At 39.9% G+C, this 25,905-nt stretch overlaps 2 protein-coding genes across 11 annotated transcripts in view; one reads left to right on the top strand and one right to left on the bottom strand.

The window, feature by feature from the left end:
- LOC140554903 (sorbin and SH3 domain-containing protein 1) overlaps positions 1 to 8,961 on the top strand; it is a 46,766-nt gene extending 37,805 nt beyond the window's left edge. For 7 of the 9 annotated variants that reach the window (XM_072678400.1, XM_072678401.1, XM_072678405.1 and 4 more), the window contains 5 exons: positions 106 to 660; positions 1,857 to 1,955; positions 2,838 to 3,022; positions 5,304 to 5,410; positions 5,605 to 8,961. In XM_072678400.1, the coding sequence (XP_072534501.1) occupies positions 106 to 660; positions 1,857 to 1,955; positions 2,838 to 3,022; positions 5,304 to 5,410; positions 5,605 to 5,672 (1,014 nt within the window). In that variant the 3' untranslated portion in view covers positions 5,673 to 8,961. The remainder of the gene's footprint in view (positions 1 to 105; positions 661 to 1,856; positions 1,956 to 2,837; positions 3,023 to 5,303; positions 5,411 to 5,604) is intronic. The other 2 variants (XM_072678406.1, XM_072678407.1) reach the window with 2 other exon arrangements.
- A 1,137-nt stretch (positions 8,962 to 10,098) lies between these two features.
- The window catches only part of LOC140554906 (isoaspartyl peptidase/L-asparaginase), a 31,036-nt gene continuing 15,229 nt past the window's right edge, over positions 10,099 to 25,905 (bottom strand). For both annotated transcript variants that reach the window (XM_072678417.1, XM_072678418.1), the window contains exons 5-7: positions 21,234 to 21,352; positions 19,841 to 19,951; positions 10,099 to 14,989 (exon numbers count right to left, since the gene is read on the bottom strand). In XM_072678417.1, the coding sequence (XP_072534518.1) occupies positions 14,784 to 14,989; positions 19,841 to 19,951; positions 21,234 to 21,352 (436 nt within the window). In that variant the 3' untranslated portion in view covers positions 10,099 to 14,783. The remainder of the gene's footprint in view (positions 14,990 to 19,840; positions 19,952 to 21,233; positions 21,353 to 25,905) is intronic.

Below are 25,905 nucleotides of genomic sequence, written 5' to 3' on the forward strand. Positions count from 1 at the left end.
ATTGTTTTCATAGTTTTGTTTAATGCTTCACTCTCTCTTCCCTCCTTGATCTTCGCTCTCTTCTTCCTGTCTGTCTTCCTGACCCTGGTCCATGTGGACCCACAGCCACCACGTAATCGCCTCACCACCTCCCCTCTGCCCCTCCCCCGCTCTCCTCGCCGCTCTGTGTCCCCCGAGGTCCACGCTGTGTCCAACGAGTGGATCTCCCTCACTGTGGGGGCGGCTAGCTGCAGCCCCCCAGCCGCACCCACCCCTCCCCTCCCTCCCCTGCCCAGCACCTCCTATCGCCTGGGCGAGTACCTGCCCCCGTCCCACTCGGCCAGTCCTGTGCCTCCCATCACCAGCAGTCCCTACTATATCTCCCCTGCGGCCTCGCCATCCACCTCACCCCTTCCTCCGCCCTACCCACCGCGGCCTAGCTCGGCCACTCCATTCCTCACCTTCACCCCGCCGCAGGGCGAGGACTTCCTCCTGTGCCCGCCCTCACCCCGCCTGTCCCGCAGCCTGAGTCCATGCGGGGGCGCAGGCCTGGAGGGCTGGCTGGGGGGTGGGGGTAGCAGCAGGCTGGAGCATGAGCTGCAAGAGAGGGAAGGGGCGGAGCTAGACAGGGTCAGCAGCCTCCGCAAGGCTCCGTACAGCTGGAGCAATAGTCCAGCCGAGGTATCTTCTGCATGGTGTGCAGTGCTTATTCCAGGTGCAAACAGTGCTGTAGCTAAATTCGAGTCACTAACTTCAACTTCAGACTGAATATTTAAATTAAAGGGCCCATATCACAGATATTAGTTTGAGTGTACTATTGAACAAACTATCGTTAAATCCCTCCCGTCCATACAGCCCATATGTCTGAAAAACAGCCTGATTCTGGAAGTGATGTATGTTTTCCATTCAGCCAACATCAGCTTAGCCAGCTCGTTCACATTGAAGTGATGGAGAGTGTTGTTACTATAGATATTCTGGAGTAGAAGCTGCAGGAGAAAATGATTAAATGCTGTGTTGAACTTGGCTGTTGGAAGAAAATTGGATCACTGTAGCCTTCCAGAGGATGTAGATATTGTGAGGTTGCAAAATGCTCTTGTGAAGACATAAAACAACCACACACACACACACACACACACACACACACACATTTAACTTTAGAAAAGAAAAAATACAAAATACAAATTATGGGCCCTTTAAAGAAACAATACCATGACTCGCTTGTGTACACACATCATGCAAAGCTTTCACCTTGTGGCAACACGTTTGAGGAAGGAATGGCTGCATGGAGACTTTGGAGTGCTGTTTCTAACACAAATATGGAGAAGGCAGTTGGGTTGCCTGGGTTTCACAGGTTATTCCTATGGTGTCTTGCAAAATATTGCATGAGCAGATGTAGAATTAAAAAAGGTGCACGTATTTGTCACTGAACAGTGTACACTGTACAGCGAAATGTGTCAATACACAATATTGAAATCCGGTCAAACTACTAGATAATGAATCTCACTAAGTCACCTACAAGCAGTTACGGAGATTCGAATGTAATATGACAATTTCTCTTCTTAATGTTTAATATTTACACCACGCTGTTTTTTAGCTGTAACATCACCGGTGGGTCCAATTCTAATGAAAAGTCTAACGTTGAGTGTTTTACTAATATTCATTGGAACAAGTTCTCCTGTTTTCTACTGGTTGCCACACCTGTATTTGACTGCAGCAGGAAATGTGGTGGCTGTACTAACTCTCACCCAGCACTCTGCCATGAAGTTGCTTCATCTGAACAACTTGTAAAGCTTGTCAAAGATCTTTGTCAGAGATAAGCTGGACTTTGTTGAGCTGAAACGTCGACCCATTTTTGTTCTGTTTTTTGCCCCCCTCAGCCTCTGAAGAATGAAGGAGACTACCATGGGCGATCCTCAAGAAGTCCGGTCATGTTATTCGACATCCAGGATAACAACATGAACGCCAACTCCTTCACGGTAACACATCTAGAATGTAATGAAAATAGAACTTGAATGAACCCTGAATGATTCATATACACACTCTAAAACGTGTTCTTCAAAGCTTCTTTAGTAAAGGCAACAGTTCTCAGAGAAGAGTTTGGTGGACAAGCTTTTGTAGATAGTTCTGTGTAGCAATGTTGTTACAAGCCAAATAAGTGTTTTTGCTTAGTTCTGGTTTCAGTTCTGGACTTTGAAATTCTTGGTTGGTGCTACAAGATTTGAGAGACGATTTCCAGGTCGCAGACTGTCTTTGGAGATCCTTGCAGGCCTTGCTAGCCCCTGAGAAATATCCAACAGGTTCATATCCAGACCTGTCGGCTATGACTGGAAGTTATCTGACATGAGTGACCAATCAAAAGAACAAAATCCAGAACTGGAAGCTGGATTCAAGGTCCAGATTAAAAAAACTCTAAAAAAAAGAACTTTTAGTATAGATGCCTCAAACCTCTTGAGAAAAACAATGTAAATCAAATCCCTCCCTTGGTCATCTCAACCTATCTTTCATCTCTTCTTCCCTAAAACCTTTTCTAATATTTAACACCCACTCTTTTAATGCCTGTCTAAGTTCTGTAATATTCCTTGCATCTGTGAATCTGTCTGATCCTTCATTCTGCCTGTATGGACTCACTCTCCTATCTTACTCTTCCATGCCTGTCCCCTGGATCCTCTCACCACACCTGGCTTTCCTGGTATTAATGGACAACCCTTCTTTTCTGCCTTGTTACTCACTGGACTTCCATTGCTGTCTTCTCTAACCTGCCTGCCCCTTCCTCTCAATCTCAATCTCCATCTGACTGACCATTCCTGACCTTTCCTGTGTGGACCTTCCTCCTGCTGACCTTCCTCCACCTTCAATAGGAGGCGGTGTGCAATGAGATCATGAATATAGCAGAGACCTCAGTGAGGTACTGCAGTACTTTGTCCCGCCCCTTAGACTCCGCCCACAGACTGATGCCGCACTTCAGTAAACACTCTCTCATCATTTCCCAGCAACCCCAGTCCCAAAGCAGCAGCCCTGAACCTGGACGCCTGAGCTGTGGCATGTGAGTATTGCCTGCCCTTATCAAAACCTGTGCGCAATAGTTATTCTGCACAATAACACACTTTATGCCATAGTGCACTGTAGCCTAAAAATATTTAGCATACTTGAGTTGGCTGCAGGCCATGTGCAACATCGCTACTGAGGCATCATCGAACATGGCTCCCGAGACATTAGCACAACCTGGCTCGCTTAGTGAAAGCTAGTATTTCCTCCACAAGGAAAACAGGTCAAAGCAAATTGCAGGGTTTCTGTATTAAAAGCTGATGTGTTACGGCTGTGCTAGATTATGTTCAGGATTTTCTGACTTTCATCTTTTAGGCCAAGACCACGGCTATAGGTTTCCATTACCATAGTTCTAAACAGCATGCGGAAGCTGTCACACACTCAAACCCCATTGAGTTCTGTTAACACAGAGCTATTTAAGTAAATTCCAACATTTAGCATACTACATCTATAAAATGGCATCCTAGGTGTGGTTTGAGATTAATCTGATTTATGTATGCAGATTACACAATGCTAACAGATGAATTACAGTTTCAGTGAGTTAGCTAGCGTTAGCTACATAGTCTAGAAATTGTAGTGCAAAACAAAAGAACAAAACTTATTGCATAACTGTTATGCAACTCAGCAAATGGAAAAAGAAACCGTAATCGATCTAACAGGTCCTTCCCAACACACAACAGCATAGCGCAGTTTATGTTTGTAGCGATGTATGTATCTAACAATGAATTACGGAATCATGTTATCACATATAAACAGTATAGCATCGCTGTCACACAAAAACGTGTCTAAATAACAACTTTGCTGGAGGAAGAAAAACCTTTTCAACTTTTAATAGAAATTATTCCAGGTAATTTTGGAACATTGCTATTGACCCATTTATTATGACATTTGGCAAAATGTGAGAAATGACTGCCAGATTCAAATATGTCAAAAAGTAAAACAGCAAAAATTAAGATTCAAGGTTTTGGCATGACAGCAACCAAAGTTGCACAGGGCTGCTGAGCCACCAGGGGGCCCCATGAGCAATATTCATGTATTAAGGGAGCTCACAATTCCTTGTACATCAGTCTTGTTGGTCTTAAGGAATGTAGCAATAAAACAACTGAGGGAGTCCCTTCCATGATTCAATAGTGGATCTTCTGGCAGTGGATTCTCCAAGAAATACAATATTCTGTAATGGATAACTCTGCACTTCTGCAATTATTTCATGCTGTGACTATAAACATGGAGTATTTGATAGTAAAATACCACTGATAATAAATGCTGGTCCGTAGATGGATCTTAAACCTAGCTTGTAAACATAACATACAACCCTTACAGAAACAGAAACTCCAAGTGTATATAAAAGAAAATGTAACTGTTCAGCACTGAAAACCTTTAGCTGCACTGATCTCACTGTGGGGTTACTGTCCAAACCGTTCCCTGTCCAACTATGTGTGCTAGCTCTCTTCCAACTATGTATCATGACTTTTGATGAAGAGCGCACGCCAGTCAACAGCCACAACGACATGAATCTTCAGTTCTTGCAGATATTATTTCCTTAAGCCTTTATAGACCAGAATCAAAGTGATTGTAAACAGTATATGTAATGTACCCTGATCAGCCATAACATGAGCACCACTGACAGCTGAAGGGAAAACATTACCATGACACTAGCATCTCTCAAGGGGTGGGTTTCATTAGGCAGCAAGTGATTAGTCAGTCCTTGAAGCTGATGTGTTAAAAGCAGGAGAATGGACAAGCAGAAGCATCTGAGCCACTTTAACTGGAGCTAAAGTGTGATGACTAGACGCCTAGGTCAGAACATCTCCAAAACATCAGGAAGGTCTTGTGGGGTGCTACCAATATGCAGTGGTCAGTCCCCACCAAACGTGCTTCAAAAGGACAACCGGTAACCTGATGACAAGGTCATGGGTACCAAAGGCTCATTTTGGCCCCACCTCACAACTTACAGGATTTATAGGATCTGCTTCTAACGTCTTGGTGCCAGATACCACAGGACACCTTCAGAGGCCTTGTGAAGTCCATGCCCCAAGGGGATCAACTCTATATTAGGCAGGTGTTGCTAATGTTATGTCTAATCAATGTATGTCGATGTAAGTATGTCTTTGTAGAACTAAATGACATCATCCAAAGGCTTTGAGAGCACAAACCAATTGAAACCGATTCAGAAAGAAGCGGCCTGCATGTTTCCTTAACCCAATACAACTTGTCTAATGGCTCTGAACCCCAAGGCCTCCCTGTGTCTCATGTTTGTGACGTGCTGTGCTACCATGCAGATTCCAGGCCCTGTACAGCTACGTGCCACAGAATGACGACGAGCTGGAGCTGCAGGAGGGAGACCTTGTGAACGTCATGGAGAAATGCGATGACGGCTGGTTTGTCGGTATGTCATTAGTCACAGTGCTGGATGCCTTACAGACTGGGCCTTATAGAGTTACAGTGCTACTAAATCAGTCTGTCTGCAGAGCCCTTAGCACAGCAACCACAGCCCAGCAACACATTTCACTACCTTTCTTTGCGTGACTGGGACTCATTAGTCTTGTGTGTGTGTGTGTATGTGTTTGTTTCTCTCTGCAGGTACGTCCAAGAGGACGAAGCAGTTTGGCACTTTCCCAGGGAACTACGTAAAAGCCGTTAATTTGTAACACGTGAAAGTGAATGTTCTGTATGTAAAGATTCTAACATTATTCTTATAGCAGCCTATTTTGGACACCATTACCAATGAGCTGAGGGTTCTTTCTTTTTTTAGCCCACCCCCTTTCAGTATTGTATCACGCCCAGGTGAATGTCCAGGTATGTGATCAGTAAGGTTTGTGGCATGTCGGCGAGGGTTTTGTAGTAAAGCTGAACTGCAATGGCAGATGAACAACAATTCAACTTTAACGTCATGTTTCACGATTTTCTTTTTTAATGCTTACAGAGTTTTATTTTTATCTCCACTGAAATGCTAAAAGATTCATTAACAGGTTTTAATACTTATTTTTTAAAACATGTTTAATATATGTTATTTAATTATTTTTATTTTTTCTCATTGCTTAAAGTACTAAGCTGGGGCACACAAGATTTTTACTGCATCACATACCTGACATTAACACGGTAGAGACAAGTAACTCTGAAGACTAAAACAACGTGGACGACTCCTGGTTACTCTGCTTTGAATGTATAGGGGCTTTGCAGTGTGTTGTGGGAGGTCTGAGTGTAGTTGAAGGCATGTAAAGGAGTTGGGCAAAGTTGAAGGTTAAAGGACCATGGAAAGGTCAGCAAAACATGAGGAAATACTTCAGTATTGAAAAAAAAGAGTTTGGGCTCGCTGTGTACCTGCTGCCTTTGAGAAATACAGATTTATGGGGTGTATTTTATTATTTGTGTGCTTCGGGTTTCGTTCGGTACAGACGTGGCCTCCAAATGCACTGAAAGCATTGGCACTGATGTTGATGTGAACTATGCGGAGCACCGATCAGGATGTTTTCATAAAGTCATTTTCTGGATGTTTTGTACTTGGCTTGACTAAGTAACAAATGGAAGCGATTACAAACTTCCCAACCTGATTCAGAATGATTTTCACATTGTGATGACAGTCCAGTTTAATAGACTGTATTTATAGACTGAATGGACTGGTACTGCTCAAAATTATACCCTGAAAACATCTTGACTGGCTTGAAAACCGTCCAACCTAGCTTTAATTTCAAACAGAGTGGGGGGAAAAAAGAGCACGTTCATTATTTGCATCAGGATGGCTGTATTTTGAAGCACATACAAATGAAGGAAGCTTTCTGTTGAAGTCACGTTAAGGGAAAACATTATCTATTTGTTTTGGTGTCAATAGATCAGCTGATAAATGACAAAAAACACTTAGCACTTAGTAGTGTGACTAACGTTGCATATTATACTTACAGTTACAAAATGTAAGTATTGCAACCAAATACTCTTTATTCCATTGGCTCGTACACTATGGCAGTGTCTTGGGGCCAGAAGGGAAGCAGACCCAGGGTTTGGCTTTGCATCCATATTTCTGGAAAAACTATAGATTAAGCTAATTATTAGGGGTTTTCAAATGAAGAAGGGTTATCAAATATTAAATCATCAGTCATATTAAAGATTTTTTTTATATTCTTCCATCAAAATGTAAAGACTTTGACCTGCCTTTTGATTTTTGATTACATGATTACCTTGCACCAGTGGGCAGGGCAAAGTAACATTAACCAATAATATCATGTATAGCTCAGCAAAAAGGTATCAGGAAAAAGACTCTATAAAAAGATAATATTTTAATAATTCATTTAAAATACAATACAATATCCTGGAAATATGGAGGCAAAATGCCCCTAAGGGTGGCCCTAAAACACTATTGCACTGTAGGCCAATATGGTATAGTAGTATTTGTTTTCTTTGCAGAATGTTGTGAGTACGAAGGACAGCATGCATTAACAGATGTTTATACTAGTTTAAACTAGTTCTAATGTTTATTCTAGATAATCATTGCCAGCTCCATCAGACCATGGTGTATGACACTCGGTTGTGTTGGGAATGTGTGATCCACAATGAAATGCCGTACCTCCTTCTAATCTTGAAGTGCCATTTATACGAGTAAGCTACATTTTGCTCCAATCCTGGACGCAGGATACTCAACCAACTATTCATCGTGTTCATATGAGATTAGTTTCCTCTGCTAGAGCTGTATTTTCTGGTGTGGTTTCAGTGGAAAAGAGGGTAAAATAATCCATTTACTCAGTAGAACTGTGGTGAAGGCGTGTCATGCATGGGTTTTTAATATCCTCTGACATAACCATGGAGTGTACAAGCTCTGCTCCCTGTAGTTGTGTGCAGTCGTGCCAGAGTGTGCCGCTGGTGAGTGTGTGAGGGATGTTAATTGTTCTGTCCTGTAGAAGCGCGTAGGAAAGCCCAGTGACCAGTGAACATGCTTTAGGCCTGAAGATACCATATGTATCATTGCTTAGATCGGATACTTTTCCAAATGAAGGTGCATCAAATGGTTTCTTGAAAGATGACATAGAAGAACCTTTCAGAGGTTGATATAAAGGTTCTTCACATTCACACATTAGAAACAAGGCTCTTTATGGAACCAAAAGTGGTTCTTCTGTGGTATCGCTCGAATAACCTTTTTGAGTCACCTTTATTTTTATGAATGTATCTGATATCACCAAATGTTCTACCAAGTAAGACCATGATCTGACCTACGACAATTATGAAGCTGTGTCACACGCGAAAATTAGCCATTTCACTTATTTCTCCATGAAATGTCCTGCAATATACAGCGAAAGCATCCGAATATAGTGTCTTGAGAAACCTGTGCTTGGGATATGAGCAAAGGAAGCGAATGAGTTTTCTCCTAAATATGTAAATATGTATAGAATAAATGAATGAATGAATGAAAGTGTTTGAAGTTACAACAACCTCTATGAACATAGCAGTTTATATTACATGAGAAGAGTTTTGAGAAAAGCTGCTCGGCACAGGTGGTCTGATGAGAATGCGTGAATGACTGCATAAATATCTGACACTGTGTTAGGACTGAGATGCCTTGTTTTGTCTCATGGCTTCATTTTTACCTGTGCCTCGTTTTTCATTTTGCCTTGATTCGTTTCCGAAGTAACTCAATCTTACTTTGAGGGATATGATGATGATGATGATGATGATTGTGTTAGCACACAAGTGTCACAGGAGACAATTACGGAGATCCGGAGACTGCAATCACCAGAGTTTATTACTAAAGCGTGTGACATAATGCCTGTAGTGCATAAAGACGATGATGTGATCTTCCACGTGCAGAGGCTCACCTTGCAGTTGTTGTTGTTTTCCTTTTTCTTTTTTTTTGCGGTGCTGTTACAGTACAATATTGGATTTAAAACGCACTATTTACTGCTGTGATTTCATTATTATGCAATATTTAATAAACTATATTACAGCTTTTGACTCACTCATGGTCTGACTTGGTCCCAGACACAGTTTCACACTGACTTTTCATGCTTGTCTTACATTTCACACCTCAGTATGAAACCACACTGATTTTGTGAATTGTTTTCTTGGGATTTTTCCAGTTGCCACATACATACAATCTTTGAGTCGACTATGTTAGGCAGATCAGAAATAAGTATTTGATTTTATTAAACTGTTATTCGATCGAGATAAGAAGCGACAGTCTAATGAATTCTAATGAAGGGTGTGTGGGACACTGTAATAGGGTACCTAAGCTCTATTTGGTGTAGGTCTACCTCAAATAAATGTTAATAAAACTATTGGTTTTTAATCTTAAATCACATGACTATCATCACATGACTATCATCACATGACGTAATTTTAAATCACATGACTTCTCAATTGTCCAGTCTTAGATTAGGGGGGGCAGTCTTCATACAGGAAGCACTTAATGTGAAGGCCACCAAAAGGTCAGTGACAGTGATTAGATTAAATGAATGTTAAGGGTATACATTTCTTAAACAATGTAATATGGTATTAATGCACTCTTATTATTTTAATAATGTTTCAATGCTTGTGCTGTAACTAAAGTGTCCTATTTAGTACTGGAGGAGCTGCATCTTCTAAAATTGTATATGATGAGCTTCTTAACTTTTTAAATCACAGCAGGTTTGTGAGCTTTCTGGTTCTTATGCATTCTGGTTCCTCTAAATGACAGATATGACAATACAGGCTACATACTGTCCTAATAAACAGTTCTTGTTCTGCAGAACTGAAAACTGAAATTTATAATAATTTATAAGAAAAATGTATTTATAAAAGAAAATCCTTCCTAACTTTCAGTGGAAGTCAATGAACAACTATTATATTTCACATTATTTTGGAGCATTTCTGTCGGTCCATTCCTTATGACATTTTGACACAATGTAAAGAACTACTGCCAGATTCACATTATGTTAAAACGTAAAAAAACCCCCAGAAAAAATAGGAATTACTATTACACTATTTTGTAACATCCGCACCTACATGCCAAGGTTTTGCATAGGCGATAACACTGTATATGGGTGTTATATAAAAGATATAAAAGAATAACTACGATTCAGGCCTTTTGCAATACATTTATTAGCATCCCACATCTTAAACAGAACTGTCCCACAGTAGAAAATGCAGACTGTCTGAAACAAGTTGGCCCTAAGCAAGCTGATTGGCTCATTTTGTTAAAGGGCGAGATCTATTTTTAACCAGCAAGCTGACTGGCTCATTTTCTTTAAGGGCGAAACCAGCACCATGTTGAGTGTTACTCCCATTCAAATTTTAACCAGTGGCTGGTCTCATTTGTAATGTCTCTCGGTTTCTCCCTGTTTTACACTAAGCTTGTGTCCATATGAGACTTTTACTCCTCACACTAATATAACTCTGCTCTCCGCACTGCATCTGTTATTTTTGTTATGAGTGTGAAATCTGGATTTTCTCTTCAGGTTTGATTAGGACTCATCTTGAGGATTTCAGAGTGGTACTTTGTGTGGATTTTAAGGTTTGCTTTTTAGCCACATATTCTAATAGTCTGATGCCCCACATTAGGCTTTTCACCATAATCATTTTCATGAAACCTTTTGGATGTTTGAAGTGAAACTTGTTTGCACATTAAAGAAAGCTTTTTACTAAACAGCTACTGTTTACAAAAATGGAAGTACAAAATAAGAAAAAATTTTGGTAATTAATAGTGTTTGGATCTGAAGCGCTGTACTCTTCATCAATCTGCAAAGGGTGATATACGTCCACCCTTCAGCTTGTCTTACTGCTGTAAAATCATTATGCACAGCAGCTGCCAAACTCATTCCCTCTCTCTTATGAGAGTAAACACTCATTTTTCGTAAGCTCCTCTAGATAAGCACTTCCTCTGAATGAATAATTGTAATGACAAAACTGAATATTGTACGCCTTCAAATAAATACACATCCTGTAAAGAGTCTATGAGTTCATCAAATTCAGTCAGTCCTGGGGCTGTGTTGTTGGTGGCGGTGGGGCTGCTGTTTCAGTACTTCCTGAATTGGGCTATGATATTAGATATTCAAATTAAGTATTTTTTCTGTTACAACTTTCAGCCTATAATATGGTTGACGTTGCCGCTCCTGTGAGGGCTCACAGGTCTGTTCTAATGTTTTCCTTCATCTGAATCACTATGGAAAAATATATATATATTTTAAAAATCACTTAATATTCTCTGCAGTTTGTCCACTCAATGCAATGCTATTATTCACTATTAATAAGACTGGATCAAATATTGCAGTGTCACTGTATGTCCACACAGGGGCAGCATAGATCAGAAAATAGCTTCAGTCACAGATGAGAAAAGCATTCTACATTTCATGCCCAAAAGAGCAACCGAGCCTTTGACGAGAAAAGCTAATATAATTAAATAGATGTCCCTCGTTATCCTTAAAAGGACACTACTCTAATGGAAGTTGGGATACTTAACAGAGCCTGATAAAGCCCTAAGAGGTTGAAAGCATGACTCAATAGTTAAAGAGGACTCTAATGACGGCATAAATGAGGCGCTGACTCTCTGGACTTAATACCACTTTCTACATCATAAAGCATACAAGAATCAGTAATTAGTAACCCTCAACTGAACTGCGAGAATGGGATGCTTTGTTAGCTATGTGAACTACCCCATCATTCAAAAGTTCAGCATCATGTAAGTATTTGTAGGGAACTGGAAATAGATGTTAGATGTATCTAGAATGATGAACAGGGGACGTAGACGTAGGGGATTTCTAAAATGACTGAGAAATCTGAATAACATCAAGAATGAAATTATTATTAAGGAATATCCTAAATGATTCATGATCCAAAACTCAAGGCAGATTCATTATTATATTATTGATTAGTTTATAATGCAATGTTTTAAGTTACTTATAATATTAAGCAAGCAATTCTTTTTGAACGGTAGTATATTTACATTTATACTATATGGACAAAAGTATTGGGACACCTGCTCATTTATTGCTTCTTCCTAGAATTATTAAAAATGAATGCAGCAATGGGTGGGCTGTCCATAGTGTATAATCAAGTTTCAACAGTCTTACGTAACAGTTTGGTTGCCCCTGGTCCAAAAGTACATGCTGTTGATTTTCTCAGTGAAAATAAGTATTGATTTATGTTTATTTCTATATATTGTTGCTGTTTCTACAGTTCCTACAAAGTTGCTGTACCTTATAATAAAAAAACAACTTTACAGGAGGAGGGGAAAAAACTTAAATGGAATTTCTATTGGCCCATTTCCACAATTCCTGCATATTGATTTACTATATACATACATACTAAATCTGGAATAGAATCATTTGTGGAACAGCCAAATGTGTGGAGGCCAATGAGTTGCCTAGTGCATCAGTGACACTAAAACAACAACACGCATCATTTAAAATCACACCAGAAAGTGGACAAACACCCCTAAAAAGGACAGAGGGACACAGGACATGGTAAGTGTGCATTATTAACCTTACATACTTGTTATTTATGACAGGCCTTTCACTTAGAAAGACTTTCTAGTCAAAGCCATGCTCTGTGTAACAACCTAAAACTCTTTCTGGGTCCTCATCACTTATCAGTCTGACTGTTTGCCCACCATCGTGTCCTAGAGGGAAAGCAAACTCCTGACCTACTTCATGTGTTTATTCTAATGTTAGAATTGTTTATTTTCTGCCGCCATGGCGCTATTAATTTTGCATGTTGTTTACTCCCTTTGACTCAAGATCGTACCCTTTAGTCGTATGCTGCTGCTCTGCAGATATTGTTTATGCAGGCTGGATGGTGGAGCACTGAGCTTTGATCACAGCGCTGATCTGAATTAGCTGGAGCGTCTTGGCTAACGATTGACTGAATTCCTTTTCTACTGGACTAACAACTGATCAAACACCTCAAATCTTTATTGGTGTAAAAGATGTACACGATACGTCCAAATATTTGTGGACAACCCTTCTAATGAATGCATTCAGATACTTTAAGCTGCAACCGTTACAGATGTGCAAATACACACACACAGCTTGTCTAGTCCATGTAGGGAAGCATTGCCAATAGAATAGGACTCAAATAGGAGCAAATAAACATAAACCAATAGGCACCATGCTGCCTAATGCCAGACATGGGCTAGAGGGGTATAAAGCCACCCCAACATTGAGCTGTGGAGCAGTGGAGCTGATGAGGTGCAGTGGTGATCATCCAACATTCTTGCTGCTGAATGCCAGCAACTCCTTACAGCAGTGCTCCTAAATCTAGTAGAAAGCCTTCCCTGGACAGCAGAGACAGTTTAGATTTAGAAAGAAACAATGAACAACAATTGGGGCAATGAAAATAATTGAGGCAGTGGTGGCTCAATGGTTAGAGCGCCGGGCTATGATTGTGTTTGCTACCCGGGCTCGCCAAGCAGCCACTGTTGGGCCCTTGAGCAGTGGTTGCCTACTGCACCGGGCATGTGTACTCACTGTCCACTGTGTGTGTTTCTCTGGTGTGTATGTGTGTGTTCACTGCATGGATGGGATAAAAGTGGAAGCCAAATTCCATCTGTGTCTGTCACAAATGGTAAATATGGTTGTCTTGTCTTGAATAAGCAGGTGTCCAAATACTTTTGTCCATTGATTCTAAGCATTCTGAGGTTAAGAAAGTATATATAAAAATAATAATACAAATTTTTTTTACAAAACTTTATTACATAATTATATTTATTTTTCTTATTATTATTCTTATTATTATCCTGTGTTAAATGCGCCACTATCCTCCCACTATGATTTAAACCTGATGTTAAACAGAGCATCTATGCAAATCTAAAAACATTTTAAACATTAATTTGTTGCACAACGCAGTGGAAAATGTCAGAATTCGCGTTTTTACAGTTCTGTCTAGATTTCTGAGAAGAACAGGAGATGAGAGAGTTGCCACCAGGGAATCAAAATAGTTTCAAACCATCAAACCAGGCAATACAAAACCACACTTTCTGGAAACAGAATGGAATAATTATTCCTCCTCCAGTTCCCTAGTTGGAATAGTTTATCAGCTCGTCTTTGTTTCCATTTCACATTATTTTAGCTGCTCTCCAACAAGTAGCAAAAAGTAGAACATCACAGAACATCATTTCAAAGAACTGTTTCCTTATCCTGGCAGCCAGAACGCATCCACTTTTCAGTTGTACAAAGTTCACTGGCTTTGGGACTCTGCCAAACTGCAACTGCCCTCAGAAAAGACCAGGCAGATTTGAACACTACAAGCTATAATGAACAGTGCCTTTTACTGGATAAGTGGGGCTGCAGTGTCTGGCTCCAGAGACGAGCACGTCTTCAGAACTCGTTATTCCAATAAAGCAGCAGCACCCTTTCACTGAGGACGGATGGGCACTGAAGAAAGCAGCTAAAGGCTGAAGCTAACTTTTATATCCTTTACATTCAAGTTCAGTAAGATTACAGAAACGTTCATTAAACACATGTGACACTTAGTGACAGATTTTTTTTTTACTATAAAGGGATTCAGTCTGGATAATAAAATTATTTAGTTCTGATACCCAGTCAATTACAGTCAATAGTCAATTAAGTGCAAGAGAGTGTATTTCAGATAAATGCATTATTATAAGAATTATCATTATTGTTATTATTATTAAGAGACTACAGCTTTGTACAATAACAAAGTCCTTTACTATTTCCACAGTCCTGTATTAGCTAAAGTACTGTAAAAATGACTGTAAAATTATAAAAAAACTATTTGTTGTATTAAATCACTATAAACTGTGATTATTAAATATACTCTGAAAAATAACTTTTATGAATATGTTAGTTCAATGTTTCCTTAATGTTTTCTTTAGGGTTTAAACCATAGTACAGAAGATTCCCATCCATGGCAGCCCAGGCCATGCGCTCTGTGGTGAAAGTGGCAGTCCAGTCTCCAGTGGGGGACACGACTATAACCCCACCGCCACCCTGCACACGCTCACCCATATACTGCAGAGAGCATTCGGCTGCTTCGGAGGCTGTCCGTCCTATCACACACACACACACACACACACACACACACACACACAGGAACACATTATAGTCTCTTTCAGTGTTAATGAATTCAATACCAGCTCATTCAGAAGATTTCCCCATTATGCAAAATAAACTAACCACCAATTTCTGCAGCTCTTCCTTTATCTGATGTAAAATAGGCATGCGGGCAATGTTAGTGTGAGAAACAGTCACTGCTACAGGAGATAAATAAGTAAAGAATAAATGACAAATTGGGGTAAATACAGTACTAATATAGCAATTCATATCTTCTGTAATGCAGATATATAGGATTTAAAGCAGGTCCTTTTACTGTCCATGAAAAAAAAACAAAAAAAACATGTTAATTATATACAAAAAAAATGTACTTCACTGTGCAAAAGTCAGAGACCGGCCTTTATTCTTATTTCAGTCAGTTGTTGACTTAAACTTAAACTTAAAACTAAAATTATATTTAATTTAAAATTATATTTAATTTATATATATAAAAAAAATTTTAACTGAAAAGCATACAGAATCCATAAAAGCTAAATCTAATATCAGATGTGTTAAGTGAGTCCACCCTTACTATGTACCCACTTTTCCTAAGATTGGAAAAGGGCTGGATCAGCTGAGGGCTGGATCTTGGGTGTTCAGTCAATTGTTTCTTATATGTATATATCTATATACACACGCTCCCCCTAGCACTAGCAATGCTCCCGACACTAGGAGGGTAAGGACTTAACACATGTCTCCTCTGCTACATGAGAAGACAGCCATCGCCTACGAACAGTGGTGGCTTCAGGAGGGCAGACAGAACCACCTGCATATCTGAAGCAAGAGTGGATCTTAATTTTCTTCCCTAATTTTCTCTGCCAAAGAGTGTCGTTTATATGATGGGGCAGTTTAGGTGGTCTATCAGGTCTTGCACGATTGTTAGGAGTCCCATTTTCTCTGCATCTTTTAAAAGGTACCATTGTGTTTTCCTTCAACCTTCACCTTCTTTATGCTGGTGGATTATAAAATGTAAGTATATATATATATATATATATATATATATATATATATATATACACACACACACACACACACACACACACATACATATATATATATATATATATATATATATATATACATACACACACACACATATGGACAAAATTGTTGGTACCCCTCAGTTAGTGAAAGAAAAACCCACAATGGTCACAGAAATAACTTGAATCTGACAAAAATAATAATAAATAGAAATTCTATGAAAATTAACAAATGAAAATCTGACATTGATTTTGAACCATGCTTCAACAGAATTATTTAAAAAATAAAGTCATGAAACAGGCCTGGACAGAAATGATGGTACCCTTAACTTAATATTTTGTTGCACAACCTTTTGAGGCAATCACTGCAATCAAACGATTCCTGTAACTGCCAATGAGACTTCTGCACCTCTCAGCAGGTATTTCAGCCCACTCCTCATGAGTGCTCATAAGTCCTCAACAATTTTGTCCACATGTGTGTGTGTGTGTGTGTATATATATACATATATATATATATATATATATATATATATATATGGAACTGATCGTGTGTCCAGTCAATGTGAGTGGACAAAACAGACATAAACTGACGCATTACTGAATTGAGAATGTTCTTGGCTGACCAGCTCAGCTGAACAACACTAACTGCAGTGCATAGTAAGAGGAGACAGACTGTTATTTTCCCCCCTCACTTGTTCTACTTTCGCAGAAATTCAAATTTCAAAGGCCTGAATGTTAGACTTCTAGTTACTTTTACTGTGCCAGTTCCCTGTGGAAAGCTGTGGAACAGAAATAGAGTGTGAGGATTTCTATTTCCTCGCGCTGTGTGATAAAGCAGCGTGGCCTGCTACAGTCCTTGGGCGCAGCATAGGTCACTCAGGGAACAGGATAAGGCAGGCTGCTCACACGACTGCTGTGTGCATTCATTCACTGCTGCTGCTGTGGAGCAAAGGACTGTCAGGAAAAAAAAGATAAATGGTAGACCTTCTGTCTTAAAGGTTTCTTCTGCTTGAAAAAATCTAACAGGAGATGGTCTGACTCTGCCGCTAACACACTGCTGTGCATGGCGGGAAAGCAGAGAATGCATGTTTTAATCAGAAAGGTGCAGTTTCCCTTAAAACAAAAGACTCGCCGGAGCTCAAAGCGAGGCAGAATGGCTGGGCTGCTGTGGGGAGGCTGGTGCTTAAAAGGATAACCGCGAGCGAGCATGACAAAAAGCTGCAGTCATTACCACAGAAGTTGCAAGCAAACAATAGCCCACTGACCCCTCCACACACACCCTGCCTCATTATCCTTTGCCAAACAGCAGCTGCCTGGCCCACCCTCTCCCCTCCAACACCCCAATTAAAATGATTGGCAACAGCAGTGTCAGTTCCATACAACACTTATGTTAATACAGCACAGTCACACAAAATCTGATGATGGCGTGTGGGTGAGGAGGACAAAGAAGGAATATCATCACTGAGATTTCACAACCCACTGCATGCACAACATAAAGAACATGGCAGCAGAAGGCAAAGCAAGGAAAGTCACAAGAACAGAAATGCCCAACAGGCAAGAGTAGTGGTCAGCAGGTCCATCTCCTTCTTCTGGATGGATAGCTTTTATTACATTGTCCACCTCTAGTATCACAGGTGGGTGAATGTAGTGTTAGGAATCTTGCACAAGGACTTTCAAGGACTTGGTGAAGTGTGGTGTCCAGACCAGGAACTGGACCATACAGGGTGTTATAAATGAGGAGACTGGTCACTGGTTGAAATATGAATGAGAGTTCTCGTAACACTTGTAACGTTGGAGATCTGCACAAGCGCAGTAGTCAGAGCAAGCCCAAAACAAGGAATTTTGTGCATTTTTGAGCCAAAAGCTATACATTACTAATGAGGTTTGTGTCAGATTTGATCAGTGATTTAAAACTGAAATGGTAGTTTGTAGTATTCATTATTATTTATTATTATTTATTTAGGTATTTTCCCATTCATAGAGTTAGAAGCCTGGTCTCATACGACTGAAAATACCTGCCCGGCAGTGTTGTAAAAACTTGCCTATAAGAGCTTGTGCTCAATATGTAAATGTAAGTTTAACTGGATTTCTCTAAAGCAGAAAGTGAAATGTTAAACAAGAATCACTATATCCAGAGCAATTAGGATTTTCCTAATGGCATTACTGTAGCTTTTTTTTACTTTTAGCTTTTCCATTGCCACTTCCCCCGTTTACTCTTTATTTCCCATCTGCAGACTGAAAAGGTTTGGTGCCCTGAAGTGCTGCTGGGATTTGAACTTATCATCTCCTGACAACTCTATGAGCAGGACGTTAGACTGCTGTGCCACTCTGTGCAACACAGGCGAAAATCTTTCTGTCTTGTTTAGGACACAGATATACATTGTTTCACAGCTCTAGAGTGGCACAACAATCTAACTGCTGGCAAGAGAGAGAGAACCCCAGCAACACCACAGCTCTCCAAGCAATTTGAGCTGCAGCTGCATAGTTTTGAACTTTTGATGAACTTTTGAGTAAACTGAGATGCAGAACTAAAAAAATGTGAGTTGATGTCATTAACTCATTAATGAGTTGAGTTCATCTAGAATAATTTACTTTATCATTTAAATTTGGCTTTAAAGTGTTTCAGTGTTTCAATGGACCAAACATCTGAAATGCTATTTGTATTTTTGTCATATTGTCCACCCCTAATTCCAGAGGCTTTTATTGGTATAGCAGGGTGTGTTTGCATAGCCAAAGAATTAGTATCTCAGAAATCTAGTGATCTAGTGGCATTATCCAATACACTATACCACCACCATCATCATTTAAAGGGTTAACTGGATTTTGTGTCAAATGTTAAATAAAAAAGTTGAAAAAGTGTTTGTACTCATAGTTTTTGATAATATATATTTTTTAATTGTTCATTTTCACTACTGGTTCCTTTTTGTCCGTTCCAACTTATCATGTGACATAAAAATGTATATCGTGACACACAATTATGATTGTAATATCATATGTATACCATATCCTCCACCTCTAACTCTCATCTTATTATTAGTCATGTGACAGTTATGTACAATGACGTTTTTAACCTGTCTTATGTGCACTGCACTTCATATGTGGAATATCGTAAATGTACCTATGTTTCCATATTGGTGCATCTGTAACATCAAGGCTGTCATACTAAACAGCATAAAGGGCTTGTTGTTCTGTGCAATAACACATCAGACATGCAAAGGTTGTTAGCTGTGGATGATATCATTTAAAGCCTGGCATAGTGGTGCTTTTCCACGTGAACAGTAACCTCCTATAGATTTACCCTGACATTTAAAGATAATTAGACAAGAAAACTGCACAGAGAACAAGGTGCTCATCGGCTGCTCCAGCTTTGCTGACAGCTGCCAAAAATGAAAACTGTAATTATGAGAGCAGGGAACATTTTGGATCCGTTCCCTTTACCTCCAGCTTTTTAAATTCATTAATTCCCTGACATCGATAAACACAGCAATTGCTGCAAGCAAATGAACAAAGCCATTTGTCTAGGCGGGCTACATGAGGAGAATAATCTACAGTGATCTATCGCTTCCTCTATCTGCACATCAGATCAGGTTCCATGACATCCACTAGGTGGATTCAGCTCCTGTCTCATGTCAGGTGTTTCATTTCACCTTCCTCAGTGTGTAATCTTTACCGCATGTCCGTCAGTCCAGTGAATAAATGTGTTGGACTGATAACCTGGCCTTCGCATTTTGCAGTATGACAGATCAAAAGCACGACATGGCAGCTCTGACTGAAGATTTGCTGATCAGTAAACTGGAGGTGCAAAAAGAAGAGGAGCTCATACAATACCTTGGTCCATGTGAAAGAGGATGAGCCTGGCTAAGGTGACTTTGAGAATAGACTCGCCATGACCAGTGCAGGACACTGCACCACTCTTATTGTCTGCATATCCACCTGATCCTTATCACACAGAGGAGACAGCACAATAATACCCAGCCTAATCTATGGTACCTCAAGAGAAAGCTCTCTGCCAAGCATGTATCGATCAAAACTGTACTGATCTCTTAAAAGACAAAAGCCATTTTTCATGTCAAGTGATGCTATGGAAGTTTAACTAAACCATCACAATTTACAAATGACATCTCATTAAAACACAATCGTCAATTTTCCAGACACAGAAAAAAGCATGGCAGGAGCTGGATTAGTTTTGTCTGAGGGGGCTGTGTCATGTAGTTTGTCGAGATTTGTTTGGCTGTGGTTTGATGTAATTTCTCCTAATTACCTGTCCGGATTGAAAGGTCAGCGTTATGCGACAGGTGGCATTCTTTAATAACAACAACGTGCTGCACTGGCATGTCTATTGGCAGCATTTGTTATTACATTACTGTGAACAGGACTACTATTACTGAGGAAACTCAGGGTTCAGCCAGAAGGCAGTTCATGCCACAGTTATTAATATCAGACAATAAAAACTGCAGACATTGAAGATAGTAGACTCATAATAGATTAAAAATTCAGACCACATCAGTAATCACTTTAAAAACAGTATCTCAAACCTGAAATGAACCTAACCTAGCTCTAAAAAGACTTAAGCCAAGGCTGATATTTTCTCTATACCAGTATTGGTCTCATAATCAATCATGAGAACTGTGTAATTAATACATTAATGAATTGTGTAAAATCCATTACATTAATATTAATTAATATTACTCTACCGCCTCAATCCACTTTTTTTTTTTTTACTTCAGATGCCAGTTCAATATCTCTCTGCTCGTCAACAAATGTACATTTTTAGCTGTTCATTAGGGGGAGCTCATAGCATTATTTGCTTTAACATCTTTTTTTTTTTTAAAGGGGAGGGGCTTGTGTAAAAAAGATGCAAACTTTTGATTCTTGAAACCAACACAATACCATGGTAAACGTTTCTAATGTTTTGCTATCAAATCATTTGGTATCAAGCTTTGTGATACTACACCTGGTACCAAGTTTTCTAATTCAAACACTCATTATTATCTGAACACCAAGGGCAGGTTTTCTGGACATGGATTAAGCCTAATCTTTTGCTAAATCCCACTCTCAATGTTGAGTTACCACTGGAAACAGATGCAATGATCTGGGTCTTGAAAACTGACGGCTTGTACTTAGTTAAAATGCATTTGTAACTATTTCTTTTTTAAAGTCAAAACATACTTTATAGAAAATACTGTGATCCTAATTCTATCGATACAGCATGGAAACTCACCTATAATTGGAGAATCTCCAACTCTTCCCACCATTTTGTTCCTGATTCCTCCTGTTGAAGTTGCACAGGCGACATTACCGAATGAATCCAGCGCCACAGCTCCGACTGTGTCATGGCCCCTGCATAAATTGAAAAGTTTGGTAAGTATGAATAAGTAGACGTCAGATTTTCCTTCAGATCTGTAATTTATGCTATTTGACAAGGCGCCGCCAAAAAAACAAAAAGTCCAACGAAGAGGTATGAATTATTAATAATTCTTTCATTCAAATGCACCTCCTTTGTACTTCAGAGATTTTTCCTCCATATCCTGCCAAGTACAGTCCATTTATAATCTAATGGAAAAAGCTGTATTATCCTCCCAACTGAGTCTTTGTGCATCTTCTCCTTCTCTCTTCCTTGATGTTTAGTGTCCAAGAAAAGCATGTGATCTTGCTGTAGATACAGGAGAAATATAAGAAGTGAAATCTCACATTTCTAGCATAGGTGGTATACCTGAACTTGACCCATCATCATTAGCAGTCACCAAAAGACATGGGAATAAGTGCCTTACAATCCTACAGACATTTCCTCTGCTGCATTTATGCCAAATCAAATACAGTACAGAAGACCTGCTCTACATGTTCTAACACCCCAATACTGTACATTACCAAACAACAACAGCATTTCACAGTGTAGTCATGAAACAAATTCTACCCATTCACTTTATTCATTCTACCTGGATCCACTTTAAATAGTGACAATTGGTGCATCTGCAGAATAAGGAGCATCAGAGAAGCAAAAAGGCTCTCTTACTCTGAAACCATACAATGCAGTCTGGAAATAACCGGAAACTGACTGTGCTGTGCAGACTTTGCACTCACTCCAGCACACTGTATTTGAAAGGAAACGATGGCTGAGGGGTAATCAAATCTTTCTTTATAAATAAATAATACAGTCACAAAATTTAGAAAAAAAATTACATCTTAAAAAAAAGAGGCGAGGGGTTGTGTAAAAAAGATGCTTTATGCATTGGGCTTGTCCCAATGGCAAATTTTTGATTCCTGAAACCAACACAATACCATGGTGAATGTTTCTAATGTTCTAATGCACTCACTCCAGCACACTGTATTTGAAAGAAAGTGAAATGTAGGGATGAAATGTAGGGATGCCTCAAGTATATTAAATTGTTTTGCCCATCGATTCAATCTTTATCTTAAAACTAAGTATTAGCGAATACGATCAAATAAATAATACCGTCACAAAATTTTGAAAAAAATTGCAGCTTATTAAAAATTTCATAGTTTTTATAGACAATAACATCATATAATACGGTATAACTGACCTCCCTGATCCATCAGCCCCAGAACACTGCAGTGAACTTTTTTTGTGGACTATGATGTGAAAACAGAGGGGAGCCATGCTCTAAAGTTAGAGAACCGGGCTTGGGCTCGAACAGTCGCTGGTTCAAGTCCCTGGACAGGCAGGAAGTGGAGGGTGGGTAGAGTGAAGGAACAGTGCTTTCTCCTCCCACAACATTCAGCGAGGCACCTAACTGCCGACTGCTTCCAGGTATGTAGGCTGTAAATTGTTCACTCGTGTGAGTGTGTGTGTTCACTGCCATGAATGGATTAAATGCAGAGGCTAGATTTCATTCCTATAATGTGCATTGACGAGGTGATTATAGTACATTCACAACACTATTTTCAGTGCTATAAATACATTTTCTATAAGGTGTGTGCAGATTAGAATAGACTGAACTTGTTGTTTAGGGCTGGTTTAAAACTAAAGAAATGTGTGTTGATCTTTTGTTGGTACAACAGCACGTTTTCAGGATACAGGGCGCATCTAACCAGCCATAATTCAAGAGTGAAGATGTGGAAGTAGTGCATTTATCCACTCGGTTTAGACATTATGGGCAAAAATGACAGAAAGGTGCACCTAAAGGACACCAGAGTGGCCTTTTAGAATGGTAAAAACAATGGATTGCAACTGGATTGGGCTAAAAAAACCCAAAAAAAACAGACAATACCCGATCCAAAAAAAATACTTGGATCGGTTCTGGTCCCTAGTTTAATGTTTAGCTCTTGGATGCAAATACCACTGTCTGAAGCTTCCTACCTACAGACATCAGCAGATGCCTGACAGTTTCCCTGGTGATGCTCTACAAGGCCTGTAATGCAGTTCTTGCTTGTTTTAATGACTTCACCTTCAGTCTTGTTTCCACTCTGCAAAAAGCAACCTCACTGGGGCTCAAGTCCAGAGACCGACTTGGAAAGTCAAGAACATTTCACTTTTTGGCCCTGAAAAACTCTATTGTTGCTTTAGCAGTTTGTTTTGGATCACTATCCAGCTGCAAGGTAAAGCAGCGTCCAGTTTGAGGCATTTGGGAGGATCGAAGCGGTTAGGTTGCATCTGTGCACATCAGAATTCATCATCGGCAGTCACATCTATATGGACGAATGAACTAGTTCTCCTGGCAGTGATACATGCCTAGAACACCATGTTCGCTGTTTTGGGTGTTTTGCCTTTGATCATGAACTGTTCTTTCTTTTGCTTCATTTCCTTCCACTTTTCTCATTCCTTCACTCTAATTAATCTTAATCTCACCCGTCCTTATGACTTTGACCCAGAACTCAGGATTTAAACACTGTCCTAAATGTAATGTAATGTAATGTAATCTAACGTACTGTGCAGAGGTTCCTAAGCACACTGTTTAAAAGAATTTATCTCAGCAGTAAGGGAGTTTTTGCTTGTTGGACGATAACTATAAACAATGCTAGACTCTGTGAGGAGAACTTTTGAGATGTTTTAATAAAAACAGTGATGTAAAACCACAACTTTTTGTATGGATGATATTTGTATTTATTCTAATATTAATGTTTTACTGAGTAGATAAACACTTACTGCCCAGATAAGAAGCTTCTTAATTCTAATTACCTAAAACCTTTGCAGAAGTACTGTAATTTGATATCTTCAAAAGTACCACAATATATCCTCATAATGGCTTCTTAAGGGATAGGCTTGGGTTTAGAAGGTCATCAGTTTGATCCCTTGGAACGGCAAGAAGTGGGGGTGGGGGAAGTGGAGGAACCCCATCCATGGTTGAGGTTCCCCTTAGTAATGTACTTAACCCTCAATTTTATTCATAATTTTAATTTTAAAAGGTAAACTGTCATGTTGTTTATATTTATTACACATAAAGCGAAGAAATCCAGTAACTGTACTCCGGCATTTTTTATATGCTCCTCATACTCATATTCTGTGCCATCCCAGCCCTGAATTTAACATTTTACAGTTTACATACATTACAGGGCAACTTGATGTGAAATTAGGAAGCAGAACGTTCTCTGAGAAAAACAGGAGAGCAAACAAAAAAAGTCCTTAGGAAGAATATTTGTCTGAACCAGGTGGCGGGGAATCACTTGTCAGGCTCCTGAAGTGGAGCATCAATCACTTTTGACAGGTGCTTGATTGCTCTTTTAAATCACCAGTGATGGCTGGATCTAGCTCAGTGGCTCAGGTACAAACTGCATTTAAAAGCTGCCTGATGACGGACTGTTTTTCACACTTCAAAGTAATCATACAATTATGCAGTAAATCTTTTGATATCCATAAACAATCTAATGGGGCCTGCATGACATTCAGATTAGAAAGCTGTCCCTCACCTGTCCTGAGCCACAGGTGGTCCCATTCGGTTTAGAATTGGGCCTCACTGGCAAAAGGTCTTCTAATGAATAGCTTTCTATATAAGGCTGAATCCACATGTAATTTATGTACAAAAAATCCACAATTATTGTGTATCAAAGTCAACAGCTGATGGTAAAGCTGAAGCATAACTGTTCCTCCATCCATCTTTCCATCCATCCATCCATCCATCCAGCCTTTCAGTCACTTGGCTATCTCTATCCAGCCATCTCTCCAACCATCCAAATTATACAAATATTTACTCTAAAATAACTATTAAGAGAACGTTCTTTAGTGCAATAAACTACTGGCAAACACAGTACACTGTTTTTGACACCACTCTTTGACCTCAGAATAAGGGAAGTGACTTTAATTATGACTGCATTTAAATCAGTGTTTTAATTCGGCTCGGTGCCCTCTGTGAGCGTTGTCACACTGAGGCTGGTGTTATATACGAGCATGGTCCAGCGGACTGGCCAGCGGGAGTCACTGTATAATCATCCTAAATGAAGGGTGGAGGGTAATTGCGTTCCAAGGCCTGCGTATAAAAGAGCTCACTGACAGTGGTGTGGCTGAGCATGGGGAGGCCATCAATAATGAAGGTGCGGCGGCGGGGCAGGATGAAAGGCCGTAGCTCAGCCAGCTGTCACTTAGCACCCCCACGGCACTATTTTTACCAGTTCCCAGCGGAGCTGGGGTTACACCTTGCCCTGGCCCGGCCTCCCCCACTCCTGAGCTCCTGGCCCGGGGAAGTAGAGGTGACAGGCTGGAGCGACTCTGTTGCAGTGGCTGCAGTGCTTTAAAGCCTCTGGGAAAGCCTTGAGCCCCAGCACAGGTGCAGCAGGCTGTTTTGAGGCTGCACAAGGGCTATTGAGCCTCTCTCAGACCATTCACTTCAGAACAAGCTTAAACACTGCAGGCCTGCACAACCACAGAGCAATACAAGGGCCCTAAAGCAACTCCAAATGATAAAGGACAAAGAACTATACATGGAAGTATCTAAATGGGA

Source organism: Salminus brasiliensis, chromosome 4 (genome assembly GCF_030463535.1).
Source record: "Salminus brasiliensis chromosome 4, fSalBra1.hap2, whole genome shotgun sequence".
Classification (NCBI taxonomy): Eukaryota; Metazoa; Chordata; class Actinopteri; order Characiformes; family Bryconidae; genus Salminus; species Salminus brasiliensis.